Source organism: Ischnura elegans, chromosome 1 (assembly GCF_921293095.1).
Source record: "Ischnura elegans chromosome 1, ioIscEleg1.1, whole genome shotgun sequence".
Taxonomy (NCBI): domain Eukaryota; kingdom Metazoa; phylum Arthropoda; class Insecta; order Odonata; family Coenagrionidae; genus Ischnura; species Ischnura elegans.
The window spans coordinates 33766891-33789271 of NC_060246.1; the positions used below are offsets into that span (position 1 = coordinate 33766891).

Genomic DNA, 22381 nt, shown 5'->3' on the forward strand with positions numbered 1-22381 from the left:
CAGACTTCAAATCAGATTCAATGATATTTCATTCAGAATATGCCCAAAGTGCGAGTTCCTCTATGCCACACTGCATTGCATCGGCCAACTCGAAAGGTGCACAATTTGAAATTTTGGGCACGCTTGAATTTTTCAACTGTTCATATCTCTGAAATTTTGTAAATCAAATGCTCATAAGAAGAGGTCTACGTAGAGAAGTACGCCCAATTTACAAGGGGAAATAAGTGGACACCATGATTCTACATGAATGAAGCTTATTACATGATATTGCATGCATACTGAAATATATCCTACTGAAGAAAGAATCATAATTGATGCTTTTGGGCACAGTACTAGAGGAGAACTTAAACGTAGCATAGTGTATCCATCTAAATGCCGTTGCTTATTCGTGGAACTTCATAATAAAGTTTATTTTGTAACCCCTGGGACCAGGACTGACATTCGTAATTTCGTAATAACGTTTCTTATACTATAGATTTGATAGGCCTTTTCGTCAGGACCAACGATTTACTTCGTAACAACAAAGACTTCATAATTATGTTGTTCGTATTAACCAGAGTATAGTTTATTTTTTTATAAATAAGATAATAGTTATTTGTGTGCTTCATACTTAACTTGTTAACTTCTGTATTGCTATTTATTTGACTTGCCTTATTTTGTACACAAACCAACGGGGCTAATAAACATTATTATTATTGCTGATTTATTACTGAGGGACTACAACATGAATAATAATTTCATTTCCATCCCTAATGAGGAACTTGCATGGGTCGTAGATTGCTATAAAAACTATTTTGAATAAGTCAAATGGATACATTAGCTCGCAAAAATACCTTCAGTTTCTCCATTCAACATCAAAAGAAATAAAAAAAATTGCATTTAAAATCGACAAATATTTCTCTGAGCCGACCACTGCGCGAAGACACCCGAGCGTTGCCGAGGCCAGGCGTGACGTCATAGGTGCCTAAACAACCGTAGGGAGTAGGGAAATACGCCAAGCGCATGGTGTAAAATTTGTTTTGAGGGAGTATTTAGCCGCTCATCGTCACTTTATTTTGTTCTGTTATACTTGGGCAAGTTTTCCTATTGCTATTGTGCCTAGATTATTACTTGGGATATTAATAATGTGGCATCGGGATGATGAAGTACAAGCGTTTCACTTCGTATGTTTTAGTGATCAGAAAAATGGATGATAACGTTGCCACTCGTTCGAATAGTACACCTGAAATTCATCTACATCTACATAATACCCCGCAAGCGCCTAAAAGGCGTGTGGCATGGGGTGTTAGGACACCAGCCTTTTTTTAGGACACCAAAAATTGATGCCACGACCCTCATGGAATTTGTTAAGACAAATTATTGCTATACGTCGGCGGCAAATCGAGTTATAAAAGAAACTTGTAATACTGGAGGATAACGATCGCAAGCTGTGCTGTTGACATTAGAGTAAGCTGTGCTGTTGAATTTGGCAACGCCGAATTAACGGAGAAGGTAGTCCTATCCGTCCTACGGTACGAATTCACAGCAAAACAGTCTGCACACAATCCACATGTGAGATCGCGAATCGGTTCCGCTGCCAACACACACACAAGCTACAACATATTTTAATAATATAGGTAAATCCATAAACAATATACTAGCATATACCATAAAAATATAGTGGCAAATAGGCAAATACTCTTATCAAAAACTGGATGTCACTGTCACATTCTTATATTCATCACGTACAACTTACAATAACAGAACTCGTTATGATGAAAACAACTATTTATTCACTGATTTAAACCCTTAAATTAGCCCACACAAGTGACACAGGTGACTTTCCTCAACATTAGTAAACATCAAAATCGTTCTAATTACATACTTAAATGAATGATATGCCGTCGATAACATCAACTTACAATTAACGTATCCCCCTTCCAATGGCCGTGGCTCAGACTCCTACAACGATGTTATTTAGGTATTATAAAAATTTTGGTTTAACTGCTCCAGTTTTATATTTTATGCCCTTACTCAGATATTAATATTATAAATAATGCAAAATATGAGGGCTTCCAAGCCTCCATCGTCGGATATTTATCTTTAAATATAAAATAATCAACACGTCTAACAAACAAAGCTCTCACAACTGCTGGCAACTATTACAAACAATCACAACAATAGCTTCGCGTGATGTTTAGGCACCTTTGACGTCATCGAGGCTTCGTCGGCAGTGGCTTGGGGGGTGAGGGAGTTTTTCCCGCGCTTTGAAATTCGTTATATTTATCATTAAATATCTCGCGAAGGAAAACTCAGATATACATGCGGTTTTCTTTGTTGTATTCAGAAAATAATTTTCTGTCCGCCTGTGAAATAAAAAAATTCATGCAAGTTCCCCATTTCTACAACAGGGAACTTGCATACATTTCAGATATAATCAAGAGCCCCAAGACTATGTATTACATGTTTGCGTATCACGGTGAAAGTTTTTTTATATGTATTTTTTGATGTGGTTTGCAATATTTAATTCATCCAAGTTCAAGAGAATTTTCAAATACAAGAGAGAATTGTTAACCATCAAAAACTGGTCTTCTTGGCTGGCAGTCGAATGTCGTGATCCAAGTCGAGAAACAAGGGTTGAAATTTTTGTTCTACGGCAGCCGAATTATACAAAAATCAAAATACCAAAAAGTTATTTAGTAAAAGAAATATAGAAACAGTATTTATAATACAGTTATCTCTGCACACAAAACACACGGATATATCATTCCATTTAGTATAATCTTATTTTTCCATAATGCTTATCCCGACAGATGGCATGCATGCAGGCTTTTCTTTTTATTTTCTCCTTTGGAATGCAGACGAAAATTTTTCCGGAGACAGCAATACTCTCCTTTTGGATGCAACATTGCTCTTCCAAACCTGCAGCCACGACGTTACTGGGCTTGGATCTAATACTCCCACTGAATTTTGCATCACGGCATAAGATTAGTGGGGGTGGTATATTATAGCCTGCGAAACTCGGGAGACTTCCGGGAGTCATTTTCTAGTATATTATCTGAATTTTAAGTGGAAAAAGTACAAAGCGGTAATAAGTAATTACTGCAGTATATCAGCACACTGTCTATAAATAGTATGCAATTTCCATATTCATTTGAATTCCCACATTCATCTGATGTGTTCTACCACTAAAAAAGAAAAATGTTGAAAAAAAAATGAAACCACACTTCCTACGCTATAAGATAATGAGTAAGTCAAGAAAAACTGCAAAAAATTAGGCTGTAGAAGCCATAAATCCCATAAATGAGCAGCACTTAATACTTGTAGAAATGGTCCACCCGAGCCCGGCATGCACACGGAGCAGAAAGTGCTAAAGTAACAAATGAAATGTTGCACAGCATCATCACATTTCTTTAGGTTATTTCCATGTTATCACAGAGCAGAGTTGAATGTGAAATTTTCCTTATAACATGAGTTAATAAAGTTCTATAGCCAGTACTGTTTGATCATATTAATTTTTCTATCGAGTTTTAAAAAATCACTACTATTCTATTGTTACTCCATGTTTTAAAGGGAGTTTAGGGGAATTAATTATTTCATCAATAGAATTCGTGTACTCTCTAATGTGAAATAGTATAACAGAAACACATTTAATTCTATATTGTCCATAACAATAGGAAATGAATTTGATGATTAGAACTATGGTGCAGTGATTAGCAAGCTATTTGTGGGACTGAATGTCAGACAAATAATTAGGCCCATTTAAGTATATTTGTCTTAGCTTACCCATGGTAATCAGCTCAAATGATCTAATTTTAACATCCATTTAATAAAAATCCAAACACAAATTTTAATCTTAATCCAAAAAGAGAGAAATAATACCTGCTTCCTGTTCCTTGGGAGAACTCTTGGGATCCCGAGAAGCCAAAATAGGTTTGCTATAGCGAGCAGTGAATTGTTTCTCTGTGCCAAGAAATCCTGGCATCAAGAAATCAAATAATGACCAAAGCTCTAAAACATTATTTTGAATTGGAGTACCCGACAGTATGACACGGTGGCTGGCAACTAATTGCTTGATTGCCCTAGAAGACTGTAAAATGAAATATTAATTATCAAATATGTTTTTTCTCAGTAATGCAAAATTCTGACTAATATTCTTTCACTCTGCAAATACATAAAAGATATATCACTGCTCAATCCGTTAAATTGCTAATGATGTTAATAACACAATCCACTAAAAAGTGATAAATCTAAAATAGTATTGTCACCTGAAAAATACTGAGTGACATAGAAAAGATATCCTATAGCTGGTATTTGATTAGAATTCGACACATCCCCTTCAATTTTATGCTAGGTATAATATAAGTACCACATGGCACAAGTACGGGTGTAATTCTAATTTATACACGGTATAATCCAAGATGATAAAAGTGGGATCAAGAGATTATATTTGCATATATTGATTCCAGGTTAGGGAGCATAGATTATATCTATTGCACTAAATTTCGAGGGAGGCATGCATGATTCATACATTATGGCATACATATTTACCTTTGTTTTTCCATTTTTAATAATGTGTCCTTCATCCAATATACAGTAATTCCACTGAATGTCACCAAAGAATTCTATATCTTTTCTTACTATGTCATAAGATGCAACCACCAAGTTGTAACGATTCACTTTTGCTCTTAACCTGCATTATAAAAATTTAAATTTATAACAACCTTTTTGTTTTAAGCACATAAAATCAGTAACATTAACCAAGACAAAATGTCCCCATTAGACTTCATTTTTAATTATGGATCTCAATTTTAAATATGGCTTCTGATGGAAATTATAAAACATAAATACATTGTACAAAAGAGCTAAAAAAATGATTAAAATGCAAAAATAATGATTATCAATATTTCCACAAAATACAAAAAACAGAAGTAATGAGAAATGAAGGTTAGAATTAGTGGCAAGAGATTTTAGAAGCGAGGCCACAATGGACTGACCGACTATTAAGTTCTCTACCCCATGGTTACATATTATCCTTGGGTATCTCTGCATCATTAGAGAAAAACCTGAGGCATGCATTAATCTAATAACTATTGAAAACAAATGAAGGAAAAAATTATTGTAGTTAGTTAATCGAGAGAATAAGAATGAATCCACATACATAATAAGCAAATACTATATCTATACCTCAATAATTTTAAATGAATATCAAATAACAATAATATGTTAACTCACTTCTCTCGTTCAGAAGGAGGTCCTGTATAAGCCAATGGATTAAGATACTTCTTGGATACAAATTTTTCAACTTCATACACCCAATGACCAATTAATGTAGGTGGACAAATGACCAAGGAAGGCAAAGGAACTGAATCAATACTTTTAGTTTTCTGTAGAAAAAGAGTTCATAACATTATATGTCAGATATATCAAGATTTGACAATTAATTTTTATTTTAGAAAAATGAATTAAATTCAATTCTAAATTATTTTACCTTATATTCTTGTTCTCGGAGATAATGGTCACCAGCAAGCATGCAAATAGACTGTAGAGTTTTACCTAACCCCATGTCGTCACAGAGAATGCCATGGAGCCCATATTTGTTGAGGAATGCCAGCCAATTTACTCCAGCCTAAAATCATAAAATGCAATAACTTAAGATAAAAAGAAGTATAACATTCCCATATTGAAATTAAATACTTGAATCAAAATATTATTAAGGATGGCCTAACAAGCATAGAAATTTCAACTTACAACCTCATAACACTGTATCTGTGTTCATAACAACAAAGCTAACGCATACACTGATAGCAAATAGAAAAATGCAGAAATCAAAGGATTTTAAATGTTGCAGTGAAAACTCACCATAATGAATCAAGGCTGGAAAAATGATATTTAGTATTTCCTAGCTTTATTTTTACGCACATATAAGGAAATGCATAAACCTGACTTACATCAATGCATGCCCAAAAATAAAATGAACAATAACTTAAAAGATGCAAAGAAGCCATGTCCCCCAATTAGTTTTAATATAACCATGAAAATTCTCCTGATACCATACTAACACTCTTATATTAAATTGAATATAAACACATTAAAAATAGTATTTCAAAACATATTTTCAAATCAAAATTTCAGAGTAACAAATTCAATTATTTATTGCACTATAATAATTGGTAAGCTATGGATTGAATTCTGGGTCCACAATTTCAAGCAAATACTAAAATATTAAAATTATATGATGGACCTATGATGATACAATGATTATAAAGAATCTGCAGCATTTCTGTACCACAATACTTTTTGTGCCACTTGGACATGTTTTATTTCTTCAAGATTTAAAATTATAAATGGCATTTTAAAATGACAATTATGAATTGATTTTTACACTACATAAATAACAAATTGAATGAATAAAAATTGGTATGATTCTAAAAAAAATAAAGATTGGTAACATCTATAGTCATTCAACAGAAATTAAATTTTGTACATGATAAATTGCCATAAAATCTGCAATACATTTTAAAAGTAACTTCATGAATAAATTCTTCCATAACTGAGATAGTATTGCATGATTTATCACCTCACTCAAAAAATTTTATGATACGATTATTATCACCTACAGAAGAAAAACAAGGAATAATCAAAACAGCCTTCCAAATAATGTCTTCTTTACCTCGTGTCTCAATTTTTGTCGCAATAACAATTATGAAGGGTAAATAATGTGATACCATCAAACACTAACCTGTTGGTATGATCTAAGTTCAGCTTGAATAGGCACAGGAACATTATAATTTTCTATTACACTTGGATTAAAGAGCCGTTGTAAAAAGCTACGCTCTTTATCTCTATGAGCAAGTAGGTCAGCAGGGAATGACGAAATATCATCTTGCTCTTTTGAGCAATCTTTGACGGACTCTTTTGATGACTTAGGTTTATCATCTGGCACACCATCTAATGGCATCAGCTGGACTAGAGTAGCAAAAACATGTGTTGCAGTCATGCGGACTTGTTGATTAGGATCACTCATTCGTCCTAAAAAATAAAAATGACAATTATGCATCAAATGTCAAATAAATCAGTAAAAATACTTTATTAGCTTTTATAGAGACCCAAAAAATTGAAAGCTGTGACTAAACCAGTGGCTAAGCTTAAGGGTAATTTGAGGGATTGAGAATATCTGACATACTTTCAATAAAAAAATTAATTCAGCTTATAAGCTAAACCATTCATTCAGCTAATGTGTCTGAGAGAGGAAAGAAAATGAAATTTCACCAAAATTCCATTTGTATTGAAGTTTTGTAGAGACTTTTGCCAGCTAAAAAGTCTGTCTGCAAGTATGCTCTTCTATGGCCAATTGGAATATCTTCAAACATTCATCTGATGCCACACGCTTACATCAAACACAAGATTCACTGAAAGATTTGTCATTAGAATGATCAATGCTGATAGTGTACATATTGAAGGGCAATGAGCATATTAAAATGGACCCTGAAATTTTGAAAATTTTGTCATAGGAGAATAAAAACAGTAATTTAGATTTTTAAAGTATCATGAGTTAATTTACCATTTAAAATTCCTGAAATTCAACTAAATTTCACAAATAACAACTCATTTACAAACTTTAACAGTTTTAAGCTGCTACCACAGTAGTTTATGCAAAGTAAGGATATTTTAAAAATGAATGTATTTCATTTGGGGAAAAACATAACTCTTCACGTTTTATTTTGACATGTATGTTGGTGAAAATTTTCAGATCTACCACAATTGATAAAAGGTCACATTGCTGGACCAATGAATCCATAAATAAAGAAATAATGGAAAGTGGAATCAGAAAGAGATGATAACTAATCCCCCTCTGTCCTTCTGCTCTTAACCTTCAAATATATATGACTACAAAAGATAAGGCTGGTACAGAAGAGAGAATTACTTTAAGTTACCAGAAGCGAAATAGAATAAGAAAGAATATAGAATACCATTACAATAAATAAGGGTTACACATGAAGAAATTACTTACCCATTAGAGGAACAATTAGTAGCACCACATAAGGAACAACGTTGAATTGAAGAGCTTCCACTAAGCATGCAACTGCTTCCACAGCTCCCTCTCTGTGGCTATCACAATGCATGGCACCAAGGGAAGGCAACACCCTATTTACTAGGGCACTTACAACAGTTCCTGGAGCTAAACAAGCAAAAACTCCAATACATCGGGCTGCCATATGACGGACTGCTCTATATGGATGATGCAGTAGAAAACATAGATGGGGGAGAACTTCCAGAAGCTGATAATATGAAAGACAAATTTGATCACTATTAGAAACAGAGTAAGAAAAATATACGTAAAAAAATAACTAGCATGGATGTGCTCTAGTAAAATTTTTATTTCACAAAAATGTTACTTACGATCTCTACAGTATATTTATCTCATTTGCCTTTAATGATGATGATTTTTTTATTACAAAGCCATCTACACCCCACAACTACAAAATATTTTTTTTTTATGCAACCACATCACCGAGAAATGCATGAATATGAAATCATTATATTGACAACCATTCACATTGACGTTCCCAGAGGGAATTTTTCCAAGTCAATTGATATTATAATTCCCTTAAAATATCACCCACCAATTTCTTATCTTATTTAATTTTACTTCCCATTTTATACAGTGGAACCTCGAACTGTAGTTTTTCAGGGGGATGGATGAAAAAAACGATGAATGCGGGAAAACGATTGATGCGGGAATGTTTGTCCGGGTTGCCTATGTCCCAGGAAACGCTGGATTTTGGCGAATTATGATATTCATTAATCGATTCAAACAAGATTTTAGCTGATTACGGGAATATTATTACTTTATCGAAACACTTAGGTCATATTGTTGATTCGACTTATCTCTCTTTCAAATATCCTAAAGGAACAAGCCGCCTTGATAAAATATGTTTGCACTCCACTCGGAATTTTCACTACTATTATGCATTTCTATTTAATGTAAAAATTCTTATCCATCAAATGCCATTTCAAGTACACGTATTTACGAGAGAAATGTGCGTGTTATGCCTCAAACAACTGATTTCGCCGTCACAGTGATTGGTTATGAGATGGATCAAGAAGGCCAAAAATAGTTTATTATTTGAAATGTTCCTTTCTAGCAATTAAATTTTTAATATGATTGAGACAATGTGGCGTTAATCGTCAGCGGCACGCCCACCCGATCCTCGGCTTCATCCCACTTCTTGTTTTCACCAGGGATCGTGCTCTACCCCCACCCCTGCCGTCTTGTGCTACCGGACATACCGATACACCTCGAGGCGTTCTGCAGTATTCACGTATTTCTAGCCCGGATTCTTTTCTTCATCATCAATTAATTTCAGTCCATCTTTTAAAGTTCTCACTTGTGTCTTCGGAAGGGCCATGGTTCGAAGACGAATAAGAATAAAACTAATTAAAATGAAACCGGACTCCATTGAACCCACACGCAAAACACTCGATAGTTTTAAGTCAACCCACCCCGGAAAGTACGGAACCACTCATACAAGGTGAAGTTCAGCACTAATGCTTTCGCGTACGGCGTAAGCAGAGCTTACTGCAGAGGGTGAAGCATGACCATATGACTGCGCAATGAATTTTTTTATCCTATAGAGAAGGCAACTTACCCACTAATTTCTAACAATAAGTAGCGTAGCTCTAGATGAGCAGATGAATTCAGATTGCTAGTAGAGAGAAACAAAATATCCTGAGAAGACATCGCTTCGTTAGCAACTCAGACAAGTGAGACTTGTGGCATAACTCATAAATTGTAGCCAGACGCCCACATCAAAAAATCGCATCAACTGCCGTGAAGCTCACTATCAGCTGCGAGGATATCGATATTCGCCAGAAATCACCATCGTATTATTCCAAATATTTCCTTGCTTAAAATCCTTGAATAACGTTAGAATTACGTCGTGTTTGGTATCATTCTTTACTGAATTACGTGCACATCACTAATATCTCAATCTAATGAAAGTATAATACCAATAGGGTGGTTTCCTATTATTTTTTTATTGCCTAAATCGAAAGATTATTACTCCTGGAGTACGTATTTCACGCTTTTAGATTTTTAAATGACGATATCTATTTTTCGCGATCAAATGAAAAGTGAAAAATTTCAAGCGCGCGAAAACGCGACGCGTAAGTAGTAATGAAGGGAAAAAGTCCGTACGACGCATTTCTGGTTCCCCCTCCCGCCTGGTAGGTGACCTTGATCGAGGCTCTGAGCGCTGATAGGACGCAGGATGCTAACGGGTAGCTGAGTACCTTCCTGTCTGGTAGCGCATGGCTTAAAAAAGGTTTATTAATACCTTATCAAGCGAAGAAAACTTTCCGACCTTAGCCAGTTTTAATAGGTGATTATTAAGACATGTTTCCCTGAGCTCTGTGACTCATGCATGCATTGGTAGCCTCTGACGATGCATAACTCCTATCCTCTCGTGTAGAAACTAGGTCCCTGTGACGTCACGTGGAGTGGAATCGCATGGGCGCCAATCTGGCCTTTTTCAAATGAGGATAAAATTTGACCCTTGCCATTCGTCTAAACCGGTATTTCAAAAACCAAATAATTTGTGTATTATGAATACACTAATGGTGGGTAACGAATCGCCATCAATGCCTTTTGTTTTCTTTGATGAAGGAAAATACCCTATTACCGAAATTCATTTTTAGACACCTTTTGGGCTAATTGGTGATTCATGCAGCAGTTGACCTCCAGAAGTGGGGATCTTTGAAGCGAGTCGGCTAAAAAAAAGTCAGCGGTCGAGAAAGGGGGAGGCATGAAAAAGGTTTCTTCTGTTCTCGAGTAACTTGATATTTTCTTTTGAAGCTAAGGTCGTCGTAATACGATCCCTGCTCGAGCTGGGACCTTTTTTTATTTTGGAGAAAAGGAAAGCTTCAACCGGGGGGAGGTGAGTGTGAATGGAGGGGGATACCGGATCTTGGGAAATGCGCTAATGTAACTATCCCACGGCACTGTGCTTCTCCCTATCGCATTTCAATCTCCAGGGGAAGATTCAAACTATGTGTCTGTCGTTATTAGCCATAAATAACACGTTGTAAACACTTCGTCTCATTTTTATCAAACGATGAATGCGGGAAAATTATTCGATGGGACCAAGATCTTCAAACGATCAATGCGGGATAACGATACTTCGGGGAACGATAGATGCGGGAAAAAATTACATTGTCTTAATGGAACTTAATTTGGGACCAGGAGCGGCGAACGATGAATGCAGGAAAACGATCAATGCGGGAACGATAAATCGGGGTTCCACTGTAGCTGTTTTCAGAAAAATATTTTCTGACCCTCTTTGAGAAGCACAAATTAGATTGATGAATTTCTTTGTTGTTGGAGGTGACATTAAGAATTTTATTTTTTATTCACAGAAAAATGGCCTAAATTTTTAATATTTAAGAATCACCTAAGCATTAAAAAATTGTTGCAAATTGATTTTTATGGCATTAGATAAATATTACAGTACATACTATAATACATAAGTAATATACTATAATTTGGACTTGATATTATAAAATGAGTAATTTATAATTTAGTATTCATTACATTCAATGGAGAGACATAGACATGAACGTATTACAACTGTGAATCAAACCTTTCCACGAAGAGATGAATGAACTACAGGAGCAGTTATCTCAAGAACTTGCAGGTTGGAAACAATCTCAGATGCAGCAGAATCTGTAATCGTAGAAGGGGCTTCCCACACGAGATCACCTTCTGGTATTTTGACAGAGCACTTAAGCTGATCAACCATAAGACTCCATAATTTTGGCATTTTCTCAGGAAGCTCACTGCCAAAGTGGGAAGCAATGGATTTGAGAGCAAAAACAGCACCTCTTCTTTGTAACTTGTTTTGTTTGACTTCCTAAAGAAAACATGAATGGTTGAATATCACAATTTTGAATTAGATTACTTGCCTCCACAATAGAATACCAAATATGTATCTGAGACCACAATGAAAAAGAAGTTTGCCTCAGCTCTGGGACAATGGCAGCCAGAGAAAACTTTGTATCCCTTTAAGAATAAAGATCAAGCACAGTAAGTAAGAAAACGTTCCAAATTCCACTTTTAAAAAATAAGACAATATTAGAGTCTATATCTTTACTGAAATCCACCATCATAGGGGCTAAATTCATAATTTACTGTCAACCTCCTTATTGCAATGCTGGTAATGGGTGAGGCAGAGAATTTGAGTTCCAGTTGGGAGAGGACTTGGAATTTTGTTGGTTTGCCGTAAATACCAAACGTGTTTTCGCCATTTCAGATAGAAAGGGTCAAATCAAGAAAATTCAATTTTCCACACATATACAGAGCATGTCATCTTTAAACATCCCCTTAGCTCAAAGAAACATCTAATATAGCAGCCTTCCACAGCACAGCAGAGAGAGCATGAACATCCCTATGACCAAAGATGAAAACTGTATAGAAATAGCAATCATTAAGTCGATAGCAATAGCCAATGCTTACCTCAAACCAACTACATGAAGACTTCCATTAAGAAAAGGGAAGCAGCTATGACATGAATATTTTCAGTAAAACCAGAGGTAGCTCATTAATGGCAGAATATCAATTTAAAAGTAGGCATTGAGGTTAAACTTGCAGAGGTACTTCTTTTGCCTCAAGTAAGTTTGGTAATGGGGAAAAAAGACCCTCCGAGCACCTGAAGATAGTCACCATCCCTCCCTCCCCTACCTCACCCCAGACCAACAGTCAAGTTTAAAATTCCCAACCCACCTTCCACCCCCACCATCTCAAATGTTTGCGAGTGTGCAATTTTGTATTTATATTGGTATGGTTAATTTCTTGGTTTAGTCTTGATAATGCTGCAGTGCAGCGAAACATGTCGACTGTAGTTCAATAAATTTTTATGTGGAAAGTGCAAAATTAGAGATGGGTCGAATAGCAGATTTCTCGAACTCGAATATTGAATTCAAATATTAAATAATAGCTCGAATATTCGAATACCTCGAATACTAAACAATGAATTTGGGAATGTTTGACTAGATTGCCTATGCAGCAGGAAACCCAAGATTTTGGGGAGTAATTGTGATTTCCTTTAAAGGATTGAAACAAGAATTAAGCTGACAAATGGAATATTTTAATTTTATGGAAACAATTTGGGGATATAGTTGATTCAACTAACATCTTTCTCAAATATCCTAAGGGGCACACCACCACGCGAAAAAATGATTGCATGCCATCTCGGCATTTACACTGCTACGATGGATTTCTGTCTGATGTATACATTCTTATCTACCAAATGCCATTTCAGTGGCACGCCCAGCTGATACTCAGATTCATCCAACTTCTTATTTTCAATAGGTAGCTCGCTTTACTCCCACTCCTGCTGTCAAGTGCTAGCGGACAATCTTAGGCATTTTGCAAAATACACGTGCTTCTCCAATAGATTTTCTTCTTCTTCAATTATTTTCAGTCCATCTTTGGTAGTTCTCACAAGATAGCAGATGAATTCGAATTGGTAGCAGGGAGAAACCAAGTATCCTGAGAAAATATCCCTTCGTCTGTGACAATAGAGATTTATAGCATAAATCATAAATTGTAACTTGATACAGTAGATTCCGGTTAATTGGGACATATCGGGACTTGTGCACTCTGCCCCAATTAGGCGAACTATCCTGTATATGGGCATAAACAAACGTTCAAATGATAGAAAGAGGACTAAATAATTTTTATAATGCAACATAACTTTATTAAACTATTAACTTGATTAATAAATCAGCGAGTGTAGTTAATTTATTATGATTTTTAAGAATTAAAACAATTTAGTTAAAAATATTTTTCACAGCCTGGGGCGACGCTGAATGAATGTCTTTTACTAAGTCCTATTAAAGAAAAGTCCTATCCTCTTGCGGATAGTACAACAATAAGAGCTTTCAAAATAGGGCAACAATAGGAAAATTTGTGAAAAATAAGAGTAAATCAAAGGGGGAAAATATAAAAAAAATAGCATTCTGAAAACAAAAAATTTTAATTTCCTCGCGAGTATAGTCTATTTCGCCGACTCATGGCCCAATAAAGCGGCATGCTGTCCCAATTAAGCGGAGAATACGGTGGTATATTCCTCTATTGGGTTCCGTTCTTCAAGATCTGCCCCGATTAAGTGGCTGCCCCAAGTAACCGGTGAACCCAATAAATGGAATATGCTTTCGGAAAAAAATACCGCATCAACTTCCCAGAAGCTCAGCTGCAAGGATATCGAGTTTTGCCAAACTGCTAAGTCTCCATCTTATTTCTTCCTCTTTCCGACATTTATTGCCTGGCGTAAAATGCTTAAATAAAGTCAGAAATATGTCGTGTTTGGTCTTATTCTTTAAATTATGCGCACATTACTAATATTTCAATCCAATAAAGGTGTAATATCAATTGCCAAAAGTCATTTTTAGACACCTTTTGGGCCAATAGATGAGTCATGCAGCAGTTGACCTTCAGAAATGGGGCACTTCGAAGCAGGTAAGCAGAAAAAGGTCAGTGGGTGAGAAAAGGGGGGGGGGTGTGAGACACGTTTTTATTGTTCTCATGTAACTTGATATTTTTTTTTTAAGCTAAGGTCTTTGTAATAGGATCCCTGCACGAGCTGGGACCTTTTGTTTGATTTCGGAGAAGAGGAAATCGTCAGAGTTGGTGAGGCGAATGCTGAATAGAGGGGGATAGCGGATCGTGGGAAATGCGCCAACGTTGCTATCCCACGGCACTGAGTTTCTCCCTATGGTAGTTTCATCTCCCGGGGAAGATTCAAACTATGTGCCTGTCGTTATTAGCCACAATTGACACATAGTAAACACTTCGTCTCATTTTTGTCTAACGATGGATGCAGAAAAAGGTCAGTGAGGGAGAAAGAGGGAAGGGTGAAACACGATTCCATTATTTTCCTGTAACTTGATATTTTCTTTTGAAGCTTTTGCTTTATGGTCTTCGTGATACGAACACTGTGCGAGCTGGGGCCTTTTGTTTGATTTCGAAAAGGATGAAAGCATCTGAGTAGGGGCCGAGGGCTGATGGATGGAGGGGGAAACGGATTTTGGGAATTGTGTACGGTAGTTACTATCCCACGGCACTGAGGTTCTCCTGATGGGGGACACGGGATTTTTGGATTTTTCACCCGATCAATTTCGATTCCCCACGTCGAACTCTTTTCACCACTCTAACCCACGAATTTGATGTAGTTCGTCAACTTGCCTGCATGCACTTGCACTGCATGCACTAAAAGACTAGAGTTCTCTAAATTTTTCCGAGTCAACTACCAACGATGCACGTGCGACAATGTATGATGCGAAATTCAAAGTATTCGAGGCATTCGAGATAGCACCTTTAGCATAATTATTAGAGACCTCGAATATCGAATACTTTCTAGTATTCGAGTATTCGCGGACACTATCCGCACATCTCTAATCTATTATGAAGTTCAGATTTAATGGAATGTGTACGGGGCAAAAAATTTCATCCGAATGAAACTGAACTTGGTTGCTGAATCACAAAATCAATTGAGAGGAAGTTGCCATTTTGTATTTTACCTAGAAATTATATATTTTTTGGTGAGAATATCTTTCTACCTTCGAACTCCTAAGATTAGTTTTTTGGTTGGTAATGGCTGTGGGAGCCAACAAAATTCAGCCGGTCACCACTCATCCAACCCTTAACATCCCTCCACTCAAACATGCCAAGACAATAAGCTCCCTAGGTGGGAACTGAGAAATCTGACCGTCTCCACAACAATTTCTACATTTTAGAATATATCATATCATCAAATCATAGCTTTTATCACTACATATTTTCATCAACTATCCTACTCTACTCCAAATATCTGGTGGCTAAAATACCAGGAATCAACTGCACCAATGTATAACTTACCTCTTCATCAGTAGGCATTAAGTCCTCGACAGAAACATCATGAGGAATACTTGGTGGTCGTCCAGGTCCTCTCCCACCAGTAGAATTTGTACGTCGAAAAGCAGCACGCTCTGCAGACTAAATAACATGCACATATTCAAATAAAATTTCAAGATTAAATTGATATAATACTGTTAAATACAACAGACAAGAAATTTAGAGATACTACATCAGAAGATGAAACATGATTAAGTGCCGATAATTTTTAATGTCATTTGCAGTAAATGGCAACACATTTACTGTGGTAACTTACTCTCTGCTGATTGATGAGAGTTAAAATTCCACTGTACTTGTTTTCCAAACTAAAGTTGGTGGGTGTAGTGGTGCGACTACTTCTTCCACTTTCATCTCCCATACTTTCAATACCATTGCCAATACAACCACCTTCCCCTGGAGGACAAGGCTGAAAAGGATTAAGAAAATACTACATTATTTGCATTCTAATGATAGAGATAATTGCCATTTTTTCACCTGAATGCCACTGCTTAGTAATTTTTTTCTGATAAATTTGGCCACTAGGTCACTTTTAAATCAGTAAAATCTTTTCCTGCTAAGGTCTGGAGAATGAGGGATTTCTACCCTGGATTAATAGATTAACAGACTAAACATATTTTGATTATTACTATTTCAGAGAGGAGCCACATTTCCTTTTGTAACCACAAGTTGAGCAACACCCCTATCGCTGCTACTGCAGGAGGCATTGATATTACCATGTCTTACTTACAGGAAATACGATATTTTGGACTAAACCTAGCCAACCTACTTCCAAATTTTCCAACTCACCCCAATCATCTCCAAACATTACTATCAGTAAAAGCAAATGGCAGGGAAGGGGAGAGGTCACAAAGTATTGAGAGTGAGTGGGAGTTCCAGACTCAAAGTGGTAGGGTGAAAGTTGCTGAGGTAATCACGAGTTACAAGAGGTGTACCAGAGCTGAGGGGAGATTTAGTTGAGCATGCATGCATGAACACAAATGGTCATACTTATGTTCTTTAAGTGTAGCTGGTATCATCAGAACATTTATAGTTAAGGATGGGTCTTATACACTTTTTCTCAGTTTTGGTTTGACTTATCGATTTTAGTCCAGGTTTTTAATTTAGTACTTTAAGTAATTTTCTGTATTCAATATGTACACAGTATATAGGCTGCTAATCATGGTGAATGATCTCGCGAATGATAAAGCTGATAGATCATGCTCATGAAATCATTCGCCATGTATAATGGAGAAATTCACGAATGAACCATCATGCATATGATCATTCAGTGAAAATTAGAACACATTCTATTTTGCTCGCATGATCCCACGAATGATGACATGATCATTCACCATGTATGACGGCCTTAAGACGCAGTTAAGGTTAAACAAATATATGAATCATTATATACGAAATGAAGTGCCCGGCATTGTTTGTTTCCAACATAAATAATTGCTTCAGTAGGTAGCTTTAAATTTCATAATTCTGTAATTACATATATAAAACCTAATAATCAGGAAAAAATTTCATATTCCTAATTACAAAATGAATTTGATTTTTACAGAATTATATGTCACTAAGTTTTAGGTAGAATTTCTCTCTTTCGAGGTAACTTGTCACCAATTAACCAGAAATTTATAAAATTGATTGACATTGAAAAAATCTGTGTACTCCCTAGTTTAAGTTAGGGGAGAAATATTAATTAAAAAAATGAAAATAAGAGCATTTCAGTACATATGCAATCACTTGTTACGCTCTAACATTTTTTTCAATTAATTATTAATTATTTAAAGCAAAACCTGCCTAAAGTACATCAACTTGCCTCATTACCCACAAACCAATAACAAAAAAGCTAAAATTACAAAGAGAATACCATTAAAAGAGGATTACCATAATTTTTGGAGTGAACTCTGAATCAGAGCACAATAAAGTGCATAAATTGCTGATAATCTTTGGATTTGGGCACGGGTTTGAGCGTGACAAACACCTATCCACAAGATATGTTAAATGCAAAGCAGCTAATTCTTGCAGAAGATCATTGTCTTCTCGCTTGATGGCTTCCATTAATGGCTTAACTACTGGGTTTAGTTTTTCAGGAAGAACATTAAGCATTGTAACGGCCCCAGAAATAACTGCCTGAGTCCTAAAATAAAAGAAAAGTCTTTAGTCATATGAAAATACAGAAAAATCAAACACAGAATTAACAACCCAGGAATTAAATTTTCTGATATCATTATAAAAAGTGTAAACCAATCACTGATGAAAATATAGAAATCAATACCTGTATAAATTCCTTATGAAAAAAACATGAGATCATGAATTTCATTCACTGAATAAATGAGATTCATATCGTACTGCAAAAACCATTCAGTGCACTGTTTACCTTTTGTGGCTCCACTTTGTGGAACCACGATGAAGGAAAAGAAAATTCACTTTTAACATTACACAATGATACTTTATTACTGACTTTAGTTCAGCCACTGCTGCCATGACACCTTAATAATGACTTGAAAGTCAAAACCATGACCAATAATGAAGTGTCAGCATGGAGTATACCATGCAAATTATATTTTCCTAAACCATGAGGTGCCACAAGGTTGGTTTCCATATTAAATTAATGCTTCAGTAACTTTAAATTTTATGATTCTATAATTATATAAAATGTAATAAACAGGAAATAAATTAGCTCTCAAATGTAATACAAGGGTTGCACCAAAAGTAATGTTCCCAATGAGCTACAATGTTGAGGGAAGGTGCTAGGCTATATCCCACAACAGTGCCATGCGCAGTGGTTCCCCTACTCTTAGAGTCTGCATGTCTGCAATTCACTTTGTCGCTTAGTGTTGGCTTTGCAATCCTCAACAATGGAAGTGTCAATCCCCATTGCTGCCAAGTGTGACATTTGAGCAGTAATATGATTTCTCCATGCAAGGAAGTTTCCGCCCGTGGATATTCATCAGCAACTGCATGAGGATTATGGTGAAGAGTGCATATTCATTCAGTACGTCTGCATGGTGCAGGTCTAAATGGTGCAGAGCTTTTGCTGAGGGTCGCACTTAAGTTCACAATGAAGAATGGAGTGGAAGACTGCCAGTTTCGGATGTAATTGTCCAGAAGATCAACAGTGACCTGCTCAAAAATCATAGGTTCACAGTCCATGAACTTGTTGAATGCATTCCTGAAGCTTCTCACAGCACAATTAAAAGAACTTTTAACAGAAACGTTGGGTTATCGCAAGTTAGCAAGATTAATGCTTCAAGAGCGACGATGAAGTGCGAGCAAAGGTCACATGCTTCCTCAATGGGTTGGCGGGAGAATTCTTCAACTAGGGGATAGAAAAGCTGGAGCACTGTCTTCAGAAGTGTAAAAAAAATGGAGACTACACTGAAAAATAGGCAAAAGTTAAAGCTTTCCAACAATGGGTAAATAAATAACAATTAACATTGTTTTCTATTTTTAAGAAATATGGGAACCTTACCTTTGGTACAACCCTCATATAATTCTATTGCTAAGCCTGATAGTTACATGGCATTTTATATACTGATATAAAATAAAATTTTTACATGATATACTCCAATTGATAAAATGTCCTTGTTTCAGCCACAGAAAATTTATTTAAATAGCTAAAGCACCTATCATCCCAGAAACCCATAAATATAGACACAACAAATGAGTAATATTTCCCTTAGTAAAACCCTGAGGTGGTAATAAATTTACCAGTGGTCCATGATACAAAATTCTTTGGGGAAATATTTGAATTACTGACTGAAATTTTAATAATAACTTAAGCTTTTCCTTAAATTGTGGAACAACAATGATAAACTTGTCTGAAAAAACATAACAAATCAACAAAAAAACTCGGGATAAACAGGAATAAAATTTTATGATATCACTACACAATAAGTTACATCTAGTGCCAATGGCAATATGGCATGATATGAATGAAGATTTCTACCAGGCAAATTTTTTTTTCAAACATCGTATGTAGTAATGTCAGCCTGAAGAGTTTGCCCCCTCAGTTTTAAATTTCCCCTCGTTTTACACAAATTTTAGCAGGTTCTTGGTAAAATCTTGCACGAAAAATTTTTCTCTACTTCATTTCCTTGAATTAGCATTTTTTATTCACAGTACCTTTTCCATAAATAGCAGATCAATTTTCAATGATTTGACTCCATTCAAAAGTTTAGAATTGCTAAAGATGTCAAATTAATATATAAAAAATAATCCGAGTCGGTGGGTGTCATGGCCTGGTTGATTTGAAATGGAATGACCCTATAGTAATCATTGATAGACTGTAATATTTTACTGATGATGTTCACATTCATGTATGTGTTAGTGTATTGTATTTTTATAGAGTATGGTCAATGCAACTTTTTTATAGCTCTAAGAAAAATAAAGTGTTCAACTTAAGAATACTGCATGACACAAGTAACTTTGTACAGTCACGTGCATGGGTGTAAAGTTACATACATCAAGGATGAAATTGACCATGAAAAATTCATTCGACTTAGCCACGATATACAACATATGAGTATACATGAACAGGATATTATGGATACGCTATGAGTATATAATACTAGAATATTATGCATACTGTTTGAGGCAACAAGTGAAAAAGGCCATTAGGTGGTCTGAATTTCATAGGAAGATGAGTCTCCATGGCTGGCAACTGATTTTATTTTCCCTACCGGTTAATAATAAGTACATCATCATACTACTTGATGTTCCCAGAATTAAGATTTTTATATTACAATCCATACTTAAGAAAAAGGACCTCAACTTTTTCTTTCACCAGCCATCAGACTACTTACTCCGTCTTCAACAGCTGCTTGACTAAGACCCAAACCTATCCAAGAATCTTAAGAAAGAGGATTTCCTTTTGCCTTGGTATGAATTCTTGCATTCCACAGAAATTAAAAATCCAAAAACTTTTTTGTTATGGTAAAAAATGTTAGTACTAATGCACTACTACATTATTTTGGTTGAATACTTACGTGACACTAAGTGCCTTGAGATCAGAAGCAGTCTGAGATGCTGCAGTGCTGAGAGTTTTGCGTCTTTCTTCAAGACTTTCATTGACTTTAGGCTTAAGCTTATGACTTAGTAAAACTTGGTGTGTTGCAGGCCCACAGAGGCACTGAATTTGTTCCAAAGTAAGAACATCTGTATTGCCAACAGATGCCCCTCCATCACTTATCCCTACTATATTTAATGATGACATTGAGATTCCATAATGCCTGAGAGTAGCCAAAAAATCTTTAGCTTCTTGGACTAGGCGTGTGAATGATAATGCAATCTCATTAAAGTAAATTGACTCTTGTAAACACTGAAGAAGTCGAGACGAGAGAGACTGGGGACAAGGTGCTGGTGTACTAGGTGGAGGAAGTGATGGGGGGTGAGGCAGTTGCTCTAATCTAGCCCATTCTGCAACTACAAGGGCTGCCACTGTCCTCTGGATTGATGACAATGTCTCTAATGGGGCCAGAACAACCTTGGCATAATACTCAGTGGAATCATTCACAGATATAGCAGTCCCAGGTGCTGGTCTAGTGACATAGCAAGACAGTAACCCCAGCATGCGAGCAGCAGTGCAGCGAGCTCGAACTGCATTATTTTCTCTCACTGCTGGAGCAATAGTTTCATTGCCACCGAGAAAAAGTCTTAACTCAGATTTGATATTGGTGGATGAGTATCGAGTGATGGGAACACCAGTGCCTGTTCTTGAATGCCTCACTGATGTATGGTATGTTCTCACTGTACCGGATATCAGATGAGCAGAATCAAAGGGCAACTTGGATGGTTGCATAGCTAAACACAGCCATGTAGAAACATAAGGACATGCAGCAAGTAGGAGAGTTTCCACTTCACTTTTTGTCACCAGATTTCCCCACACCTGAAATAAAAATAGCGATGAAAGAACAAAGATCTTAAATTAAAAGGCTACTTTACTAAGCAAAAAAGTGCACGAGTAGATGAGGCCCAGTTAAATGAAGCTGTTAATCACTTAATACAATGACTTTTAGCCATACACCAGGGCTAAATGGAGCAGGGATGTCCACCAATCCAAAATGGTCTGACAATGGGAGCATCCAGGGGGAGTGAGCGTTCAAGAATGGAACCACAACAAACAACACTGAATTCACGACCTTCTGCATTATGTCATCCTAACATTCCTCATCAAATGAGGCAACATAGACTATTGACACGCCTCCAATAATGGGTTCTATTTTATCTGTACAAGCTATACAAAGCTGTAAAGAATACTCAAAATTATTCACTGGACACCCTGAATACTTAGGAGCTGATGCATTGAGAGCATAACTCTACTGCCATAGTGCTTCAGAGCTCAATGCCCACATCCACTAGTATCCGAGTAAGGTGGAATGTATGGAATCAAATGTCATATGTTGCAACCTCTTCCAATGAATATTGAGTTTTTAAATTCACTATATTTGGAAGCTCATTGAAATT

At 36.1% G+C, this 22381-nt stretch overlaps 1 protein-coding gene across 1 annotated transcript in view; it reads right to left on the reverse strand.

Annotated features, from left to right (window-relative positions):
* LOC124158577 (TATA-binding protein-associated factor 172) overlaps positions 1-22381 on the reverse strand; it is a 56642-nt gene that overhangs the window by 14550 nt on the left and 19711 nt on the right. Inside the window, exons 12-22 of the mRNA XM_046533741.1 lie at positions 20905-21803; positions 17801-18053; positions 16188-16337; positions 15896-16012; positions 11622-11891; positions 7994-8261; positions 6722-7011; positions 5471-5608; positions 5215-5366; positions 4531-4672; positions 3862-4069 (exon numbers count right to left, since the gene is read on the reverse strand). Coding sequence (XP_046389697.1) covers positions 3862-4069; positions 4531-4672; positions 5215-5366; positions 5471-5608; positions 6722-7011; positions 7994-8261; positions 11622-11891; positions 15896-16012; positions 16188-16337; positions 17801-18053; positions 20905-21803 — 2887 coding nt within the window. The remainder of the gene's footprint in view (positions 1-3861; positions 4070-4530; positions 4673-5214; positions 5367-5470; positions 5609-6721; positions 7012-7993; positions 8262-11621; positions 11892-15895; positions 16013-16187; positions 16338-17800; positions 18054-20904; positions 21804-22381) is intronic.